This window comes from Telopea speciosissima, chromosome 7 (assembly GCF_018873765.1).
Source record: "Telopea speciosissima isolate NSW1024214 ecotype Mountain lineage chromosome 7, Tspe_v1, whole genome shotgun sequence".
Lineage (NCBI taxonomy): Eukaryota > Viridiplantae > Streptophyta > Magnoliopsida > Proteales > Proteaceae > Telopea > Telopea speciosissima.
Genome location: NC_057922.1, coordinates 1683058 through 1700354, shown reverse-complemented (window position 1 = coordinate 1700354; position 17297 = coordinate 1683058). Strand labels below are relative to the sequence as shown.

General features: G+C 39.7%; 1 protein-coding gene across 2 annotated transcripts; it reads left to right on the top strand.

Moving 5' to 3' along the window:
* Positions 1-16648, top strand: LOC122667753. Of its 2 annotated transcripts, none has more exons than XM_043864162.1 (4): positions 1-118; positions 14798-15475; positions 15565-15684; positions 15767-16648. In XM_043864162.1, the coding sequence occupies exons 2-4, from the start codon at positions 14807-14809 to the stop codon at positions 16523-16525; spliced, it is 1548 nt and encodes a 515-aa protein (XP_043720097.1). In that variant the 5' UTR covers positions 1-118; positions 14798-14806; the 3' UTR covers positions 16526-16648. The 2 variants fall into 2 exon arrangements, with proteins under 2 accessions (XP_043720097.1, XP_043720096.1); XM_043864161.1 differs by having other exon boundaries at positions 14784-15475.
* The last annotated feature ends 649 nt before the right edge of the window (positions 16649-17297 follow it).

Sequence of the window (17297 nt, the reverse complement as noted above, 5' to 3'; positions counted from 1 at the left end):
TTCAAACAGGGACAGTAGTTCCAAACCCCGCAAGAAGCCCGCAAGAAATAGAAGAAGAAGTTAGTTCTCCAATTGATCCGTTTGCTATTTCTCATTATATTTCAAAGAGTCGAACCAGGTAGGCTTTCATAGTTTCTCTAATCCGGAGCAAGGGAATTAGGCATTTCATCTGGTCAGTAAGTGTAGGTGCTCCTGCCTCCCGAAAACACAAATATGAGAATGACTTCTTTCGTTTGCTTTGACGGAACCATTACCATTTTTATATCTGTATATTTCTCTCTTATCGACTTAAGATCTTCATTCTCTTATTGTGTGATGCTTGATTGCTTTTAAGACTACGAAGGCAGGCTAACCATGGTTAGTCGTCAAATTTATTTATTATTCCAAGTTTCTGGTAGAAGATGAGGCGTGAGCTCTGTTTCTTCTAAGTTGGACTAGCTGTAACCTCCAATTATTATTATTATTAATTTTTTTTTTTTTGGGGGGGGGGGGGGACAAGGGGATATGTGTTTTCTATCATCAAAACTTCAGCTTGTTCCCAATTTTAAGCGGCTGTTGTTAAATGAAGGCCTCTACATGCAAAGAGTTGTTTAGTGATAGAATTATTCTAGTGCTGTTCTATTATGGGTTCAGAGAATCTTACCAAGTTAGCTGCGTGTGTTGATGTGTTTAATGGGATTTCTCCATAGAGTTAAACTTGATAAACCTTTTGGATATAGCAGCTAAGGCCTAATTAGTTGTTTGGGGGAGAGAAGGGATTGAAGGGGTCAGAATTTGAATGTATGTGTGTATTATATGAACCAAAGTATGTACATTTGATGCACAGTTAGCCGGATAAATTAGGAGTTGAGTTGTTTTTTTTTTTAATCCTGTAATTTTCTTCTGTTATTTTATTCATGATAATAGAGTCGTGGGAAAGATTGTGGAGGCTGGTTCAAGCTCTACTTCAGTGTTAGAGTTAGAGTCAAATTTATTTTCAATTTTTGTTTTTGAATAGGAGTCCCTTTTATCCTCTTTATATACACATATGTAAGCCAACGATTCTCAGTTGTAATGGAATATTGAATAGAAAAAAACTGAGATTTACCTCTCACGGTGTTGATATGACGCTGTGTGTGCTTTGAATTCTTCTTCTCTGGTTCATCTTTTTTCAGCTCAGATTTTATCTTCTAACCTGTCTTCCTCTAAATCTCCTTTTTTCAGCTTCCTTTAAACCTATACAGTGTGCTCTGTTTCTGGCAGTAATAGTAGATCAACATAATCGAGTTGATCTTGTTAGTTGCATCCTCTTTCTTCCTGCAGCTTGAGGTACTAGTACCTCTCTTGAAGGCGACCCGTTATACTGAGTTTCAGGTCGAAATTCAGAGGGAGTTGTGGGATATCTTCTTGAAACCATACCTGAACCTATAACTACCACCCTATCTGATTTTAGGGATTTTTGTTCAACTTTACCCTGCTGATTCTCATGTTCGTTGCTTGCATTCAAGAGGGCTGGGGATTAGGAATTCACCCCTGAATTTTTTTGTCAACCGGTGTTACATTGAAGGAGTTTCCTCCATTCTTACCTTGCTGGTTTACTGCTACAGTAAGTATCGTGGGTTGAAGAAGATGGGGTCGTCTTCAAAATATCACATGAAGCCTTATTTATTCTATTTGCAAACAGGCCCTTCTTAAATTGATTCTCAATATTCATTTTTTTTCTTTGAATTTCCAGAATTTCCCCATTAAAATAATTGCTTCCAATTAGATCCTATTCTATTCTATGTACTTGTTAGCCATCAAAACTGTTCGTCATATTTACAAAGTGCCGTTATCTTTAATTGTTGAGCCGTTAAGCACTTGGGTGGGCCCGTAGTGAACCCAAACAGGGTTTTTGAACCCTGGGATCACATCAACATTAGTAAATAAACCTATTTTTTTTCTGTTTCTCCTCCGCTAGGTGGCAGCTAGCAATTCTGTATGGAATTGTTACAGATCATAATCTGTGTTTGGATTAGTTTTTTTAGAGAAATAAAAAGAAAGAAGAATTAAAATCACCATATGTACGTATTGAACACCACCCCGCCTTGGCCAGCCATTATGTAGCACTAGTTGGTATGCTGTTGGTGCAGACCTAAAGGACTACAAGCCAAGATCGAAAACTGGTAGAGAATAGGGTTTTGATCTGAACTTGGTTTGCTTAGGCTAGGATTGATTAGGGTAATTGATTGCTGGTTTTAATGGAAGGTAAGAAAGGCCACGGCTAGAGGGTTATGGATGGGGGTTTTAAAGGCAGAAAAGGTTTGCAAATGGGGTGCAGGGACTGATTAAAGGATAGCTTCAAAGAACTTACTTGAAGATGGACTGCTGTACTTGATAGCCTTAAGACTGAAATAGTAGAAGGATAAATAAATCAGACAACTAGAGTCTCACATGTGTCCCACCATAGGGGTCCCACCTAGGCCACTTGATAAACTCACAAGAATGTTCTCAAAAGAGAAAGAAGACTAAGTATTTGTTTGAAGAATTCTGGAATGCCAAAGCAGCCTTCCAAGATTTGAATTTATAGGGGAGGAAGGAGTTCCAAAAACCCCTTAGATACATGTAAGCAATTAATGGACTGTTGGTATTCCCAACCCATTACATAGAAAACATCCTCCCATGCATCTAGGAACAATAAACAAGAACCTAGGAACTAGAAACAAGGAAACAATAAATCTTCCTAGGAATGTAAAAAGACACTTAAGTACTTAACTACCTAGATATATGAAAAGATTTTTAAATAAACCTAGGAAATATGAAATTAAGCACTACTAAGCCTTGTTGAAAACTAGGGGTATTTTAGTCTTATATTTTGGGTTTTTCTGTTATTTTACATCAGTTTCTTCCTTAGTTTGTACGGTTGTAATAAGTAACGGGTTAGGGGATATCCCTAACTACCTTACTTTCTATTTTGTCTAAATTAATTATATATTCAGAGGCTGCCTGCGGGAAGGTATTCTATTTTTTACCTATCTCAGGCTGCTCTCCTCCTCTCTTGCGGCAACTTCTTCTCCCTCTCTTTCTTCTTCTTCTTCTTTCATCTTTCTTCCATCACCCCTGATGTGATTAGTTTAATTCTGATTTGCAACATGGTATCAGAGCAATACTAATCAATCAAGGGTTCTTCAATCCCTTTCTTCTGGTTTTCTCCTTCGGTTTCCAGTTTTTTCTTTTTCTGGTGTGCAGCCACCGATTGCTGTTCTGGTTCGCCATAGATTAAAGCCTCCTTATTAATAAATGGAGGGCTGTTTTTGATCTCTCTCGATGGAGTTTGGTTGCTGATGGGAAGACAACCTTGAAGAATCGATCAGAAATTGTGCCTGCTAAATATTTTTTCTCTCTCGATGGTGATGGTTCCTATTTTCACTGGGTGCTAATGGCATGTGGTTCCTATGCCAATCTGGTTCTTTATGATCTTCTTTAAGGTGGTTTTCATGCTGGTTTGAAGATTCTATCAACTTCTCTCTGTGTTCATCATAATGGAGAAATCGATCTCAACTGGTGTTTTGCTCTCCATATCAATTTTGGTTTCTTTTTTGGTGTGAGTCGATGGTTGCTGCTGGCTGTGTGACTGGAGGATTCTTCTACTGTGGTTGCCACTCTTCTGATCTAGTGACCTCCTTCTGTTATTCTTCGAGGATCTGCTCTCTTGATGATGTTCTTCCTCAACTCTGTTTAGTTATTTACTGCACTTGCTGGCTTGCTCTGTGTGGTTATTGTTTGACTTCTGCTGCAATCTTCATTGCTCTTGAATTGGTATAAGTTGTTGCTGTCCATATTATTTTTGTGGTTGGTACTCACCTACTGCTGGATCATCATTCCTGCAATTTTTTTTGCATCTGATGTGTTATTGTTGCTGCTGGTTCCTGCTTCTGTCCATCTTATTTGTTTGTTATGGGCGACTCTAAGTCTACTACTACTACCTCTGTTGTTCCACCTTCTTCTGATAATGTGAATGTGACAATTACCTCCATCAAGCTCTAGGGGAGCTCGAATTATTTGTTTTGTGCACAAGCTGTGAAAGTGTATATCATGGCCAAGGACAAGCTTCAATATATTACATCTGATCCACCTTTATCCAGTGACAGCATTTACAGTGAATGGAAAAAGGAGAATGCCAACACTCTCATCTGGCTATGGAATAGCATGGAACCAGATATAGCCGCAAACGTTATGTTTCACACTACAACCAAAGGTGTTTGGGATGATCTGCAAGATACTTATTCTCAGGAGAAAAGTATGAACCGTGTATACGATTTGTATGAAAAACTGTTCCAGCTCCAGCAATCTTCTAAGTTTCTTCAAGAGTACTATTGTTCTTTTAAGGGCTTGGTTGAGGAGTTGAATGTATTTTAGCCTCTTACTACTGATATTGACAAGTTAAAAGCCCAGTGTAATGAGTTCTTTGTCTCCAAATTTCTTGTTGGGTTAAATTCTGATCTGCAGGCTGTGAAGGGCCATTTATTGGCTGGTGAGACAGTCCCTACACTGGCCGATACCTTCTCTCGTCTCCAACGTATTGCTGCTCCTACTAAGGCTGATTCCTCCCCCTAGGATAACTCTGCTTTTACTGCTGGTCGTGGTTGTGGAAAAGGCCGTGGCACAGGGGGAGGTTGTGGTGGTGGTGGTTGTAGTACTGGTGGTCCGTCAGGTGATCGCTCTAATCGACGGTGCACTCATTGTGGTAAATCTGGTCATACTGTTGAATATTGTTGGGATAAGCATGGCAAACTAGATTGGGCAACCCAATCAGCCAATCATGCGATATCTTATGAGAATGCTGATATTGTGACCATTGGTGATTCTCGATCAGGTTCCACTACAGGTGGCAGTTTGTCAAGCATTATTCATCGTGACGAGCTTTCTCAAATATTACGGAGGTTACAAACTCTTGAGGAATCCAGTAGCGCATTCTCCATACCTTCCTCTTCCGCTGCTACCCTTGCTCATGCAGGTACATCTGCCTTCTTCTCCACTACTTCTCCCTGGATTATTGACTTTGGAGCTTCTGCTCATATAACTGGTGAGTCTACCTTGTTTACGTCCTTTTCGAATAACTCAGATTCTTCATCTATCATATTAGCAAATGGATCTGCTGCTCCTGTTATTGGATCTGGTACAGTCACTCCCACCTCTTCCATTTCCTCTGTGTTACATGTTCCTCAGTTTCCATTGAGTCTTCTTTCTGTTAGTCAGCTTACTAAAGCTTTACACTGTTCTGTGACATTTTTTCCTACTCATTGTGTTTTTCAGGATCTTTACACGAGAAAGACGATTGGTGGATGGCATGAAAAGGATAGGCTGGACTATCTTACCTGTGATGTTGCTACTTCCTCCGTTGCTGCTGCGTCTGTTGGTGGGGTGACTCCCTTCCAATGGCATTGTCGTTTGGGTCATTATCTTTAGCTAGGTTATAGTTATTATTTCCGTCTTTTAAGTCTGTGTCTAGGATAGAGTATGAACCCTGCGAGTTGGGGAAACACCACTGTGTGTCTTTCCCTTCTCGATTTGTGGCTCGTAGTTCGTCTTTATTTGCTTTAGTCCATTCGGACATCTGGGGTCCCTGTCGTGTCGAGAAAAAACGTGGTTTTATGTATTTTGTCACATTCATGGACAATCATTCCCGTCTTACCTGGTTGTATCTCCTGAAGGATCATTCCGAGTTTTTATGTGTATTCCAAGAATTTTATAATGAAATAAAAACTCAGTTTGGTGTGTCTATTAAAGTTTTTTGTTCTGATAATGCATTGGAATATGTACAAAATGAAAATTTTGATTTTTGTGTTGCCCGTGGCATGATTCATCAGACTAGTTGTTCCAACACTCCACAACAAAATGGAGTGGTTGAACACAAATAGGCATCTTCTTATGGTAGTTCGTGCTATCATGTTCCATATGCATGTCCCAAAGCTTTTTTGGTGTGAGAGTGTGTTGACTGCTTGTTATTTGATTAATCGCATGCCTTCTTCTATTCTTGCCGATAGGTTCCCTTTTTCCATTGTTTTTCCGGGCACTCCTGCTTTTGCTTTACCCCTCGTGTTTTTTATGTGTGTGCTTTGTGCATAACTTACATGTCTCCATTGACAAGTTTGCACCTAGGTTTACCAAGTGTATATTTAGGTTATTCTCGTACCCAGAAAGGGTATAAGTGTTATTACCCTGTCTCTTCCAGATATTTTGTGAGTGCTGATGTCACCTTCTTTGAGGAGAGTTCTTACTTTTCTTGTCTTCATTGTCCTTTGAGGACAAGTGGCATCCTATTGTGCCACCTCCTATTCCTATCTTAGTATCGTTTTCCCCTCCTATGCAGGTGTATTAGCGTCGGGACAAGACACCAGCCTCGCGTGAGATTCTTGCTGTTCCAGTGGTTTCAACCCCTCCACATGCGTCGTCCTCTGGTGAAGCTTCGTTTGATTTTTTAATTATTTTTATTGGATTCAAATAGAGGGTATTTGCTTATTTATGAATAATATCTTAAGTAAATGAAATACAAAATGAGGTTATTAGAAACAAGGATGGGTTTGTTCTGGCAGCCTTCTCTAACTTCTACGGGGAATGCACCAACTCGGTGGCCAAATTAAGAGCCTTGAGGTATGGCTTGAAGCTGTAATCTGATATGGGTTTTATGGACTTTGTGGTTAATTCCGATTCTACTTCTACGGTTAGAGTGATTAACAAGAAAAAGTGTAATCTCTGTAAGGGGTGGTATTGGTTTTAGGAAATCATGATGCTTTGTAACTCTACTCGGTCGTCTATTACTTTCACGTTTAGGGAAAGTAACAGAGCGGCGGATTGGCTGGCCAATTTTGCTTGCGAAATGACGGTCTACAAAGTTTTCCAATTTGGGGAAGAGCCTCCAGGGGAGCTTCGGCGCATTATCCAGGAAGACAGGTTTGGTTCACCGGTTCTTCAAAAAAGGTAGTGCTTTTTTTTTTTTTCTCTCTCTCTCTTTGTGTACTTGAGATGTAAGGGGTAGGGATTTTCCTTGCTTGAGTGTTTGAGAGTTTGTGCTCCTTTGGGTAGGGGTAAGGCGGCAATGTCCCCCCCCCCCTTGTACTTGTTTTTTAACTCCACTTTTTAATAAAAATTTTAGGGGCCTCCCCCGGGTCCCAGATAATATTCGGGGTAAAAAAAAAAAGGGAAATACAAAATATAAAACCATTTACTTAAATGTTATTAGGCATTAATAAGTGTCTGTCCTGGTTTCCAGTCAATGTCCAAGAACAATATACACTATCAAACTTGGGTAAAAAACCACAAGTACCATTTTGAGTGTTTTTTTTGCGTGAAAATAGTTCATGCCTTGTGTTTAGAATGTAAAAAATAGGATGTATACAAAAAATCAGATCAAAAAAAGCATTTCTGGGCCTTGAAACCACCAACTCGAGTTGGCTGGAAAAAAATCATTGGTTTCGACCATATCTCTGTTTCTGGCTAGTCGAAACCCGAGATCTTGAACCTTGCCTACAGGTGACCAAATTACTCTCCAACAACTGGCTGATATGTTTAAAGGTTTAACTGATGAGATGAAGTTGATGAAGCAACAATTAAATGCGATATCTTAGCAGGTTAATGTAAAAAGATTCACTCCACAATTAGATGATGGTCACTAAGAAAAATTTTGCCTGCAAAGAGGGAAGGTAGACTCAGTTTCACAACCATTGAATCCATTCCAGAGATGCTGGTGTATGAACCACAACTTAATGATGATTGGGGTATTGACATTGCCCTTGAAAGAGAAGAGTGTGGAGACACCCTACATAATAGCATTAACATCTATGAGATTAATGTTGAAGTTCCAACATTTTGTCGTTATAGAAGAGCCAATCTTTGATATTTCGAATGTCGAGGCGTACATTGAAGAGTTTGAAGCAGGGAAGGTTGAAGACACAACTGTAGAAGACCCCATGGACATGACTGCTGATTTCGAAGTTGAGCACATAGAGTTTGTCATGCCACTAGAGTTCTTTGAAGAGAAAGTTCCATGCCTTGAAGATTACATTCCTAACATCTACGAGCTGCCTGAGTACTATTATGGGTTGAAGACAGATGTTCGTCACACAATATTGATTCCCCCATTTTGCAAAATTTGAGGACAATTTTTTTTCAAGCAGGGCAGAATTGACGTAAATAAGTCATTTAGTGGGTTTATTTTATTGAAAATAAGCTTTGGGTTGGGTTATATATGTGTTGGCCTTTTGATCCCATTGGTTTATTTTGTAATTGGCCAATTTAATGGGCCTAAAATATGGGTAGAATATAGGAAAACGGGATTTCCTTAGTTTAGTTAGAGTCCTATGTTGAGTTTTTTCTTTATTATTTCACTTTCTTAGTCAACTTAGGTTACCTTATTAGTTAAGGATAGGGTTAGGCCTTTCCTCTTTAGTGTCTAAGTCTATTTTTGACTCTTCTATAAAAGTTTGTAATGGAGGCCAACATGGTACACGAATTTGATTAATGAAGTATTGACTTTAGCCTTTGTGAAAATCCTGGGATAGGTTGGGTGAGATGCCCATTCCCTTCCATTGGTTATTGAATCCAAACCCTAATTTTGTTCAAATCGAGTTTAAGAGTGCTACAAGCTGCTGAGATTTCTTTCAACTGATTGTCATATTGATTTCTTGAAAATTATTACATCAAGATCATTGCTGCTTCAACAGGTTACAAATTTGTGGTTTTTTTTATTTGTTACTTCAACCAATGAAATTGTTCCCTCATTTGAGTTTCCATTGTTCTCTTGTTTCCCTTATATTTAGTTCCCTTATTTTTATTACCCATTGTTCTTTAGGTTTCCTCATATGATTTTTTGTTTCTATTACTATCTTTCTTGTTCTTTAGAGATTTTCTGTTTGATCCTGCTTAGGATTGGACCTATTCAGGTTCTAGTCTTACATTAGACACTTAAAAAGATCCTTCCCAGTAGGTAATGAAACCAGAGTCCAAATATTCCTGGATAATAAAGCATCCATCTCTGTATCCATGACAGCCTTCCAACCAGGGTGAGAGAATGCCTCATGGTGGGTGTGAGGTATAAAGTTAGTAGATAAAATAGAAGCAAGAGGGTGATAGTGAGAAGGAAGATGAGAAATGGAAACATACTGCTCAATAGGATAAACAATTAAGGATTTGTGGGGTTTGTGAGTACAAGATTGAGTACCTTTACGAACAACAATGGTAAGCCGATGGAGCCCTCAGCATCAGAGTCAGATTGAGTGTCAGGCTGATCGGCGTCCGCTGTAGCAGATGGCAAGTCTGGAACAATAGGAGCAGTGGGGGATGGACCAGATACATTTTTGTGGGGCAATGGAGGCTGGTATAGGAGTAGTGGTGGCTGGTAAGGTCGATGGTTGACGTCGGTGACAGTGATAGACTTTAACCGGTAAAGGGATAGGAATGGTGATAGGTATGGGTGGACCTAGAAGATCTTCATTGTTCACTGTGGACGGTACAGAAGTACGAGAAAAATATGTAGTATTTTCAAAAAAGGTGACGTCAACACTGATAAACTGTTTATTAGAAATGTGATCAAAACCTTTATAGCTTTTTGCGTACAAGAGTAACCAAGAAAGAGACATTAATAGAACGAGGAGATAGTTTATCAATGATAGGGTGAAGAATGTGAACGAAACACACGCAACCAAAAAACACGTGATGGAGAGGGAAATAAAAGGCTATCAGGATAAAGAATAAAAAAAGGAACTTTATTATGTAAAACCGAGGACGACATATCTGGTACAAGCGGTAAGGACGTCATCACACCAAAAACGTTTGGGGACATTCATTTGGAGCATAATAGATCGGGCAACTTCTAGTACGTGTCGATTTTTGTGTTCAGCTACTCCATTTTGTTGTGGAGTGTACGAGCAACTAGTTTGGTGAATAATACCATGAGTGAGGCAAAAATTAGAAATCTCAATTTGAGTGTACTCGAGCATTATCAGAACGAAATTTTTTTATGGATGTGGCAAATTTGGTCGTTATTTATTAATAAATTTTTTTTAAATACAATAAGAAATTGAGCCCGGTCCTTCAACAAATAAATTCAAGTGGATCGGGAATAATCATCCACAAAATTAGCAAAATAAGAAAATGCTAACCTATTACGAACTCGACACGGACCCCAAATGTCAAAATGTACTAAAGAAAACAATGAAGAACTTCCAAGTAAAGTACGGGCAAGAAAGGAGGCAAAATGATGTTTGCCCAGTTCACAAGCTTCACATTCAAGACGAGATGTGGACTTGCAACTAGGAACCATTAATTGGAATTTAGATAGAGATGGGTGACCAAGGTGTAGATGCAATTGCATGGTAGATGGTATGGTTATAGATATAGCAGCAGTGGATGGTCCGATGCCATCCAGGTAATACAGCCCATCACGCTCAAGCCCTCCACCAATCATCTTCCTTGTTTGAAGGTCCTAAAAAACACAAGAAGGATAGAAAGTTACCGATCAATTACGAGACGTAGTACGTTGACTAACAGATAAAAGATTTAAAGGTAATTTAGGAACATGAAGAACAGAAGAGAAAGTCATGGATGATGTTGAAGAAACAGTTCCATGACCACCTGAGTAAAGGATCCATCAACAAGGATAACATTGGAAGAAGTTTGAACGGGATTTATGGCAGAGAATAAACTTGACATACCAGTCATGTGACATGAAGCACCCGAATCAATAAGCCATAAAGTAGAGGAAGGATAGAAAGCAGAGTTACCTTTATAGGCTAGAGTGGCGGTAGAGGTGGAGGCAGATGCAGAACTTCAAGTTGTTGGAGGCAGATGCAGTTTCAAGTTGTTGGAGGTGTTTGACTAGCTGGTTGTAATCATCACGATACATAGATGATGAAGTAGTAGAACTCTGTTTCATTTCACTGGTAGGTTTCTAAGTAGCAGTGTCAGTAATGGCATCATTGGCTAGTTCATTTGTCCGCTCAGGTTTTTCATGCTTGCTCAACAAGTATCTATTGTATGATTTGGTTTGCCACAATAAGAGCACTAGTGGGAAGATTTTTCGATGGGTTGACCAGTTGATGACTTGTACCTCATCCACCAGTGCCACGGCCATAGCCTCTAAATTGGCCACGACCATGTCCTCGTCCATGATTTGCAACAAATGCTGAGTTGTCCTTGGGTGTATTGTCAGGCTTGGATGGGTTAGCCAGACGGTTAATACAAGAATAAACTTCATTGAGAGAAGGAACCTTCTCCCCTGTGAGCAACTGACTCTTCACAAACTGGTAGTCAGGATGTGGTTCAAATAGGAATTTTGCAACATGGAACTCAGCTCTTTGTTGTTTTAACTGATCCAGATTGGTAGTCAGAGGCTGATGTATTTGGAGTAATTCAACCATGCCCTTATAACTGGCAAAATATTCATTCAAAGTTTTATCTCCCTGTTGGAAAGTAATAAATTTCTCATTGAGATCATACATACGAGAGATATTCCTTTCTTGAGAGCAGCTTTCACGTAAGTTATTCCAGACATCCTTAGCAAGTTTGTGAAACATCACATTGGAGGCAATAGCAGGTTCAACACTGTTCCATAACCACTTGATAATAGAACTTTCACGCATCCACTCATCATGAGCTGTGATTGTGGTATGGTCCTTAGAATCACAATCAGGTTGATCATCTATAATGTATTTTAGTTTGCCCTTGGCATGTATATAAGGTTGCACTGCCTGGGCCCACAATAAATAATTTGCAACTCCGGAGAGTTAATAGCAGTTATCTGAACTTGGACATTGTCCATTGGTGGTTTGGGATCAGCCATCAAACTAGATTAGGGTAACAACAACAGCAATATATTAATTGGCTATTAGATAGAACCAGATTAGGGTTGAAATAAACCAAAACAGCAGCAGTATATTCAGCAGTAGCAAAGTTGGGTTGTAATAACCTAAGTCAGTAGGAGTGCTATCGGCAGAACCAATAACCAGAACAGCAGTAGATTAGGGCTTAAAGAATACCCTAAAGAAGGCAGTAGTAATAAGCAGAACAGCAGGGGCACACTTGGCAGTATCGAATTAGGGTTTATGAACCCAAATTACACAGATAAAAACACAACCGGCAGTGGGGAATATTAATCCCATGAGTTTACCAACTCAAGTCAGCGAGAATTAGACTGCCGAGTGTTGTTCTGGGAGAAGAAAAGAATCCAAAAACTCACTGGAAAAATTGGATTGATTGGAGAAGAAAAGCTCACCAAAAACTTTCAACCTTCAAGAAGTAATCACAGACTTTCAATCTTCAATAATAATCTACTGACTGGATCAAAAATCTTCAAGAAGTAATCGCAGATTCGCAGAGATATGGTCTTCAGAGAGTACCGCAGCTTGAGAAGAAAAGTCTTCAATCGATCTTGCATTCAGGTATGTAAGATAACCCTAGTTTTCAATTGAAAACTCCATCTAGGGTTTAAATTGTAGTAATATGTAGCGTAGGGTGTTGCAACCCTTTAATAAAAATTAATTAAGAACCTTCAAACCAGAATCACCGAAGAACAACCAATTAAAGGTTGTGCTCTGATACCATGTAATGAAACACACTCATAGAAAACCAGAACTGAGAAGAAGATGGAGAAGGGAAGAGAACTGTTGAATTTGACAATCTCCTTCACCTTGTTTATATTTATGCTAAACAGATTACATTAAGAGGGAATTCCTAATCATATTAGGATTCCAAATTACAATAGGAAATTAGAAATAGAACTAGGACTAGGAAACTCTAACTAAAACATAAACATAAATAGGAGACTCATAAGGAGAGAGGAATCTCGACTAGAATAATTGAATATTCTAATCGAGATATCCTCTTCTACCTATGAGCTCAATATACTTCAACAGGAATCGTGATGGGCCCACACGAACAAGAGAAAACTCAAAACAAAGTATCAATGGCAAAATGGTAAATATTTTGAATTTTATAAAACTAGTGGCAGAATTGTAAATAGATGGAATCTGAACTTGCTGCTTAGGGATGAAGGGTGGAAGGATTTGAAAAAAAGTATAATTAAAAAGGGGTTGACCGTGGAACAAAATAAATTAAGGGGTAAGATGAGATAAAGGAGGTAAACAAGTGGTATTGTTGGAAACTAAAACAAAATAAAAACTATATTGAAATCGTAAGGAGGGTGGGGAATAACGTATTTGAATTGGACAGGGAGAAACCAGCAGGGGTTGGGTTCGAAGGTGAGTTGTTCCATGATGGGGATTTCAGTTTGACAGAGAAAGGGGTCCTTGACTCAGAATTCGAGCTTGACAAGGATTTCAACTCCTGAACTCGTGTACCCCGGAGTGCACGGAGTTAGCTACGTCAATGGAAGCTAGGTATGCTCGAGTTGATTTCCTCCCTCTGGACTTCTCTCTCGCTTTTTTTTTTTTTTTTTTTTGTGTTCTGACGGAACCTTAATGTGGGGGGGGGGGGTCGATCAAAGTTGTGTGGGGAAAAAAAGAAGATGGGGGTGTTGGGAGGGTGGGAGTGTTGCTGCGGAAGTTGGTACTCGAAGGGAGGGGAGGGTTCTAGTTGAGATAATGGGGTTTGGGGAAGAGGGTACTGAAGGAGGCATTGAATTTTTTTTCTTTTTCTTTTTTGAATCTCAGTTATTGGCAGAATAGATGCTGGTAACCAAGTAAGCAAGAAAAACAGAAATAGAATTAATGGGAAGGGAAGAAAGGGATTGATGGGGAGCTTTGGCTTTGATACCAAATTGGTGGAGGGCCTGTTAGAAGAGAGGGGAAATCTGAGAAGAAACTCAGAGTGGCAGGGGGAGAAGGAGCACACAACACCACACTAACATTGAACAACCAACAATTACTATTTTCAAATCTGTATGTCCACTGTTGAAATACAATGTGTAAATAGGCAAAAACCAAAAGAATCCTAGTTCCTAGTTGGTATGTAAAAACTATCTTCTAATCCAACTCTAAATAGAGTTGAAAATACACGTCTATTCCTATGTATCCTAAGAAAGAAAGGGCGTACCCAGTGCATGAGGCTCCTGCCGCTGCTGGGTCTGGGGAGGGTCATAATGTACGCAGCCGTAGCCCTGCTTTGCGGAGAGGTTGTTTCCAGAAACTCGAACCCATGACTACTTGGTCTCAGTGGAGCAACATTACCATTGCACCAAGGTCTATTCCTATGTATCCTACGTTGCCAAAAAAAAAAAATCCAACTCTTAGTGGACCAAAAACCCGGGTTGGATCGGTTCCGTCTGGGTTTGGGTTTCCAAACTCAATCATGCTGGTCCAACCAGTCAAGTGCTACTGCATCAGTCCCCCCCCCCCCCCCACGCCAATGCTAACGAATTGGTTTACTTTAGGGTGTTATGGTTTTGTTTGTTCTCCCCCCCCCCCCCTTTTTTTTTTCTTTCCTGTGGTAATGGTTTTCAATTCATCCCCCCAAAAAAAGCTATGAAAAGTTGTTGACTAGGCAGAGAATATTGTTTATGGCTAATGCCAAGTGATACATGGTGAAAAATCCAATGGATGGAAGGCCATGAGATTTGAATATTAGAGAGCCAAAAGGTTACCTATCTATCCTGCTGTCTGAATGATCATATCAGCCTGACATGTGGCAATAGCTGCTCATCAAGTGGGCTGTTCAACTGTCAGTCTGGCAGACATTTTTGCATGTGTATAATTTATTGATTGCTTTGCTAGTTTCTTTCTTTTAAATGGAAAATGAGATGGGGAAAAGACCAACAAATAAGTGTCAATCACAAGCTTGCCTATTTCATTACTGTATGCATTATTTTGAAGCTTTTCATTGGCAGGGGTAGATCATGGCCCTCGGGGGAAGCAAGAAAGTTGGGTCTGCTGCTGAGGCATCCTCATATCCATTGTCATCCAAACCAGGAAACCCCAATTCATTGAAGCCTAAACATAAAATTGTGAAAAAATCTTCAGATAGGAGAAAAGATTCTACTGCTGAACAGATTCAGGAGAAACCAAATCATGAGAACACCACACAAGGGAGTATAAAAGAAAAGAATGCTAGCAATAAAATAAAAAATGGAAACAAGAAAATTTCACTGGAAGCGCACAGAGAGACGAGTATTATCAATGACAATAGCCGGAGGGATAGAAAGGACAAGGAAGAGCTGGATGGTAATGCTATCTATCAAATGAAAAATGGAAACAAGAAAAATTCACAGGAACTGAACAGAGAGAAGAGTATCATCAGGGAAAATAGCCGTAGGGATCAAAAGGCCAAGGAAGAGCTGGGTGGGTTGATTTTCATGTGCAATGGAAAGACCAAACCAGATTGTTTCCGCTATGGGGTCATGGGAGTCCCGCAGAGCCAGAAAGAGCTAGTAATGGAAATAAAACCTGGTCTAAAGCTCTTCCTCTATGATTTTGATCTCAAGCTTATGTATGGGATCTACAAGGCATCTTTTGCTGGTGGTATGAATCTGGAGCCTGCTGCTTTTGGCGGGGCCTTCCCTGTTCAGGTTCCTTTCATTAATATTACTTCCACATGCATGAGTCTCTGTTTCCATTTTATGGAAATCATAATAGACTAACCCTTGGTTTTCTTTAGGTGCGGTTCATGGTTCACGAGGATTGTTTCCCTCTACCTGAGAGTGTTTTTAAGAGAGCAATCGAGGACAATTATGATGAAAAGAAGCACAGGTTCAAGACTGAGCTTACTGTCCTGCAAGTGAGAGACCATTCTTCTACTATATCAGAAATCAATGTTTGTCCATAATATATTTTTGAGAATGTCAATTATGCCCTCACAGGTAAAGAAACTTACAAGTCTGTTTCAGACTTCTAGTGGGCAGCTTTCTAGAAAACCTTTTTTGGCCCACAGGGAGGGAGCCACTCTACAGGAAGAGGCAATTCGTTTTGATCCACTGTTTCTGACGGAGAAAGAATATCGAACTTACGGTCTTTCAAGAGAAAGACGTACCTTGACCCCGTCTGCTTCTATTGATTGTAATGCTCCTATAGTAGACCTGTACCAGAAGGATCATGAAAGGGAGCAGCTTCCATGGCATGCTGGTCCTCAGCAAAGAGAAACAGCCTCAAAAGAAATGGACCAAGTTCGTCGTGATCCCCTTTTTCTCAGTGAGAAGGATTATCGAGCTTATGGTCTTGGGCAAGAACCACCTTCTTTAATTCCTCGTGCTGTTGTAGCCACTAGTGCTGCCACAGTAATAGATTCCTATGCAAAAGATCCAAATTATCCTCAACATCATGGTTCTACATCCTCAGATGCATATTCTCTGGTTCCTAGAAGAGAGGCAACTTCTTCGGAACCATATCTTCTGGTCCGAAGGAGAGACATTAACCTCACAAATTATGATTACCAAGAAAGGGGCTCTACTGATTTCTCAATAAGTGGAGCTGATGAAGGAGGATTATATTCAAGATATGCTGCCAATTCTTTGAGGGATTACAATGAGAAACAAAACCATCTGGGGGGCAGACATGAGCTTGCATCCTCATCAGTCTCATCTCAATACTCCTTTGGTGGTCCATCGCTGACTTACCGCTAACCTAAGTTCGCATGTGTATGAACTTGTTAAGTTATCAGGCGCATCTGTCAAAACTTACGGAGAAGTACATGCAAGTGTACCATTGTGTTACCCATTAATCTGATCCGAGCAGTTTTGAGGTAATCCAAGTCATTTATTAATGTAAGCTGTAGGTCTTATTTTCAAGGAAAATTCATTTAAAACTCATGGTTTTATGAATCTTCACATTTCAGATTCATGGGCTCTGTAAGAGGTGATCTTAATGGAGCCTTCAGGCCTTAGTAATTTAAGAAATGGAGAAAACAGTGACTACTAGATTTTTTTTAATGTTTGTTTGTTTTTTCTTTTGGGTCTATTCTCTCAGTTATAAATAGACAAAATGAGCTGTATAAAACTATAAATTATTCGATAGATCTGTTACTTCTGGCATGGGCCTCTTGTTGTAATTTATCATATTTTTTGCTGTTTTTATTACGGGTCATCTTAATTTTTTGGGTGTGCAATAGATATCCTTGTTATCCATTTTAAAAGTGAAAAGTGAAAAGTCTGTTAACTTTCGGTCCTCATATTGCTCAGGGAAATGGATTTCCTCCAGCCGTGACGGGAGCTGGAGGGTTCAGCCCCGCAAGACGACAGCAAAAACAGGGGTGGGCTGGTCATTTCACAGGTGGGTCAACTTCATAAAAAAAAATAAGTGGAATGCCGTCTGCCAACCTGAGTACACACTTAACCGTACTCATAGTTTTCAATCTCTCATTCTACTCAATTTTTCACCATCTCTTTCTGTTGAATT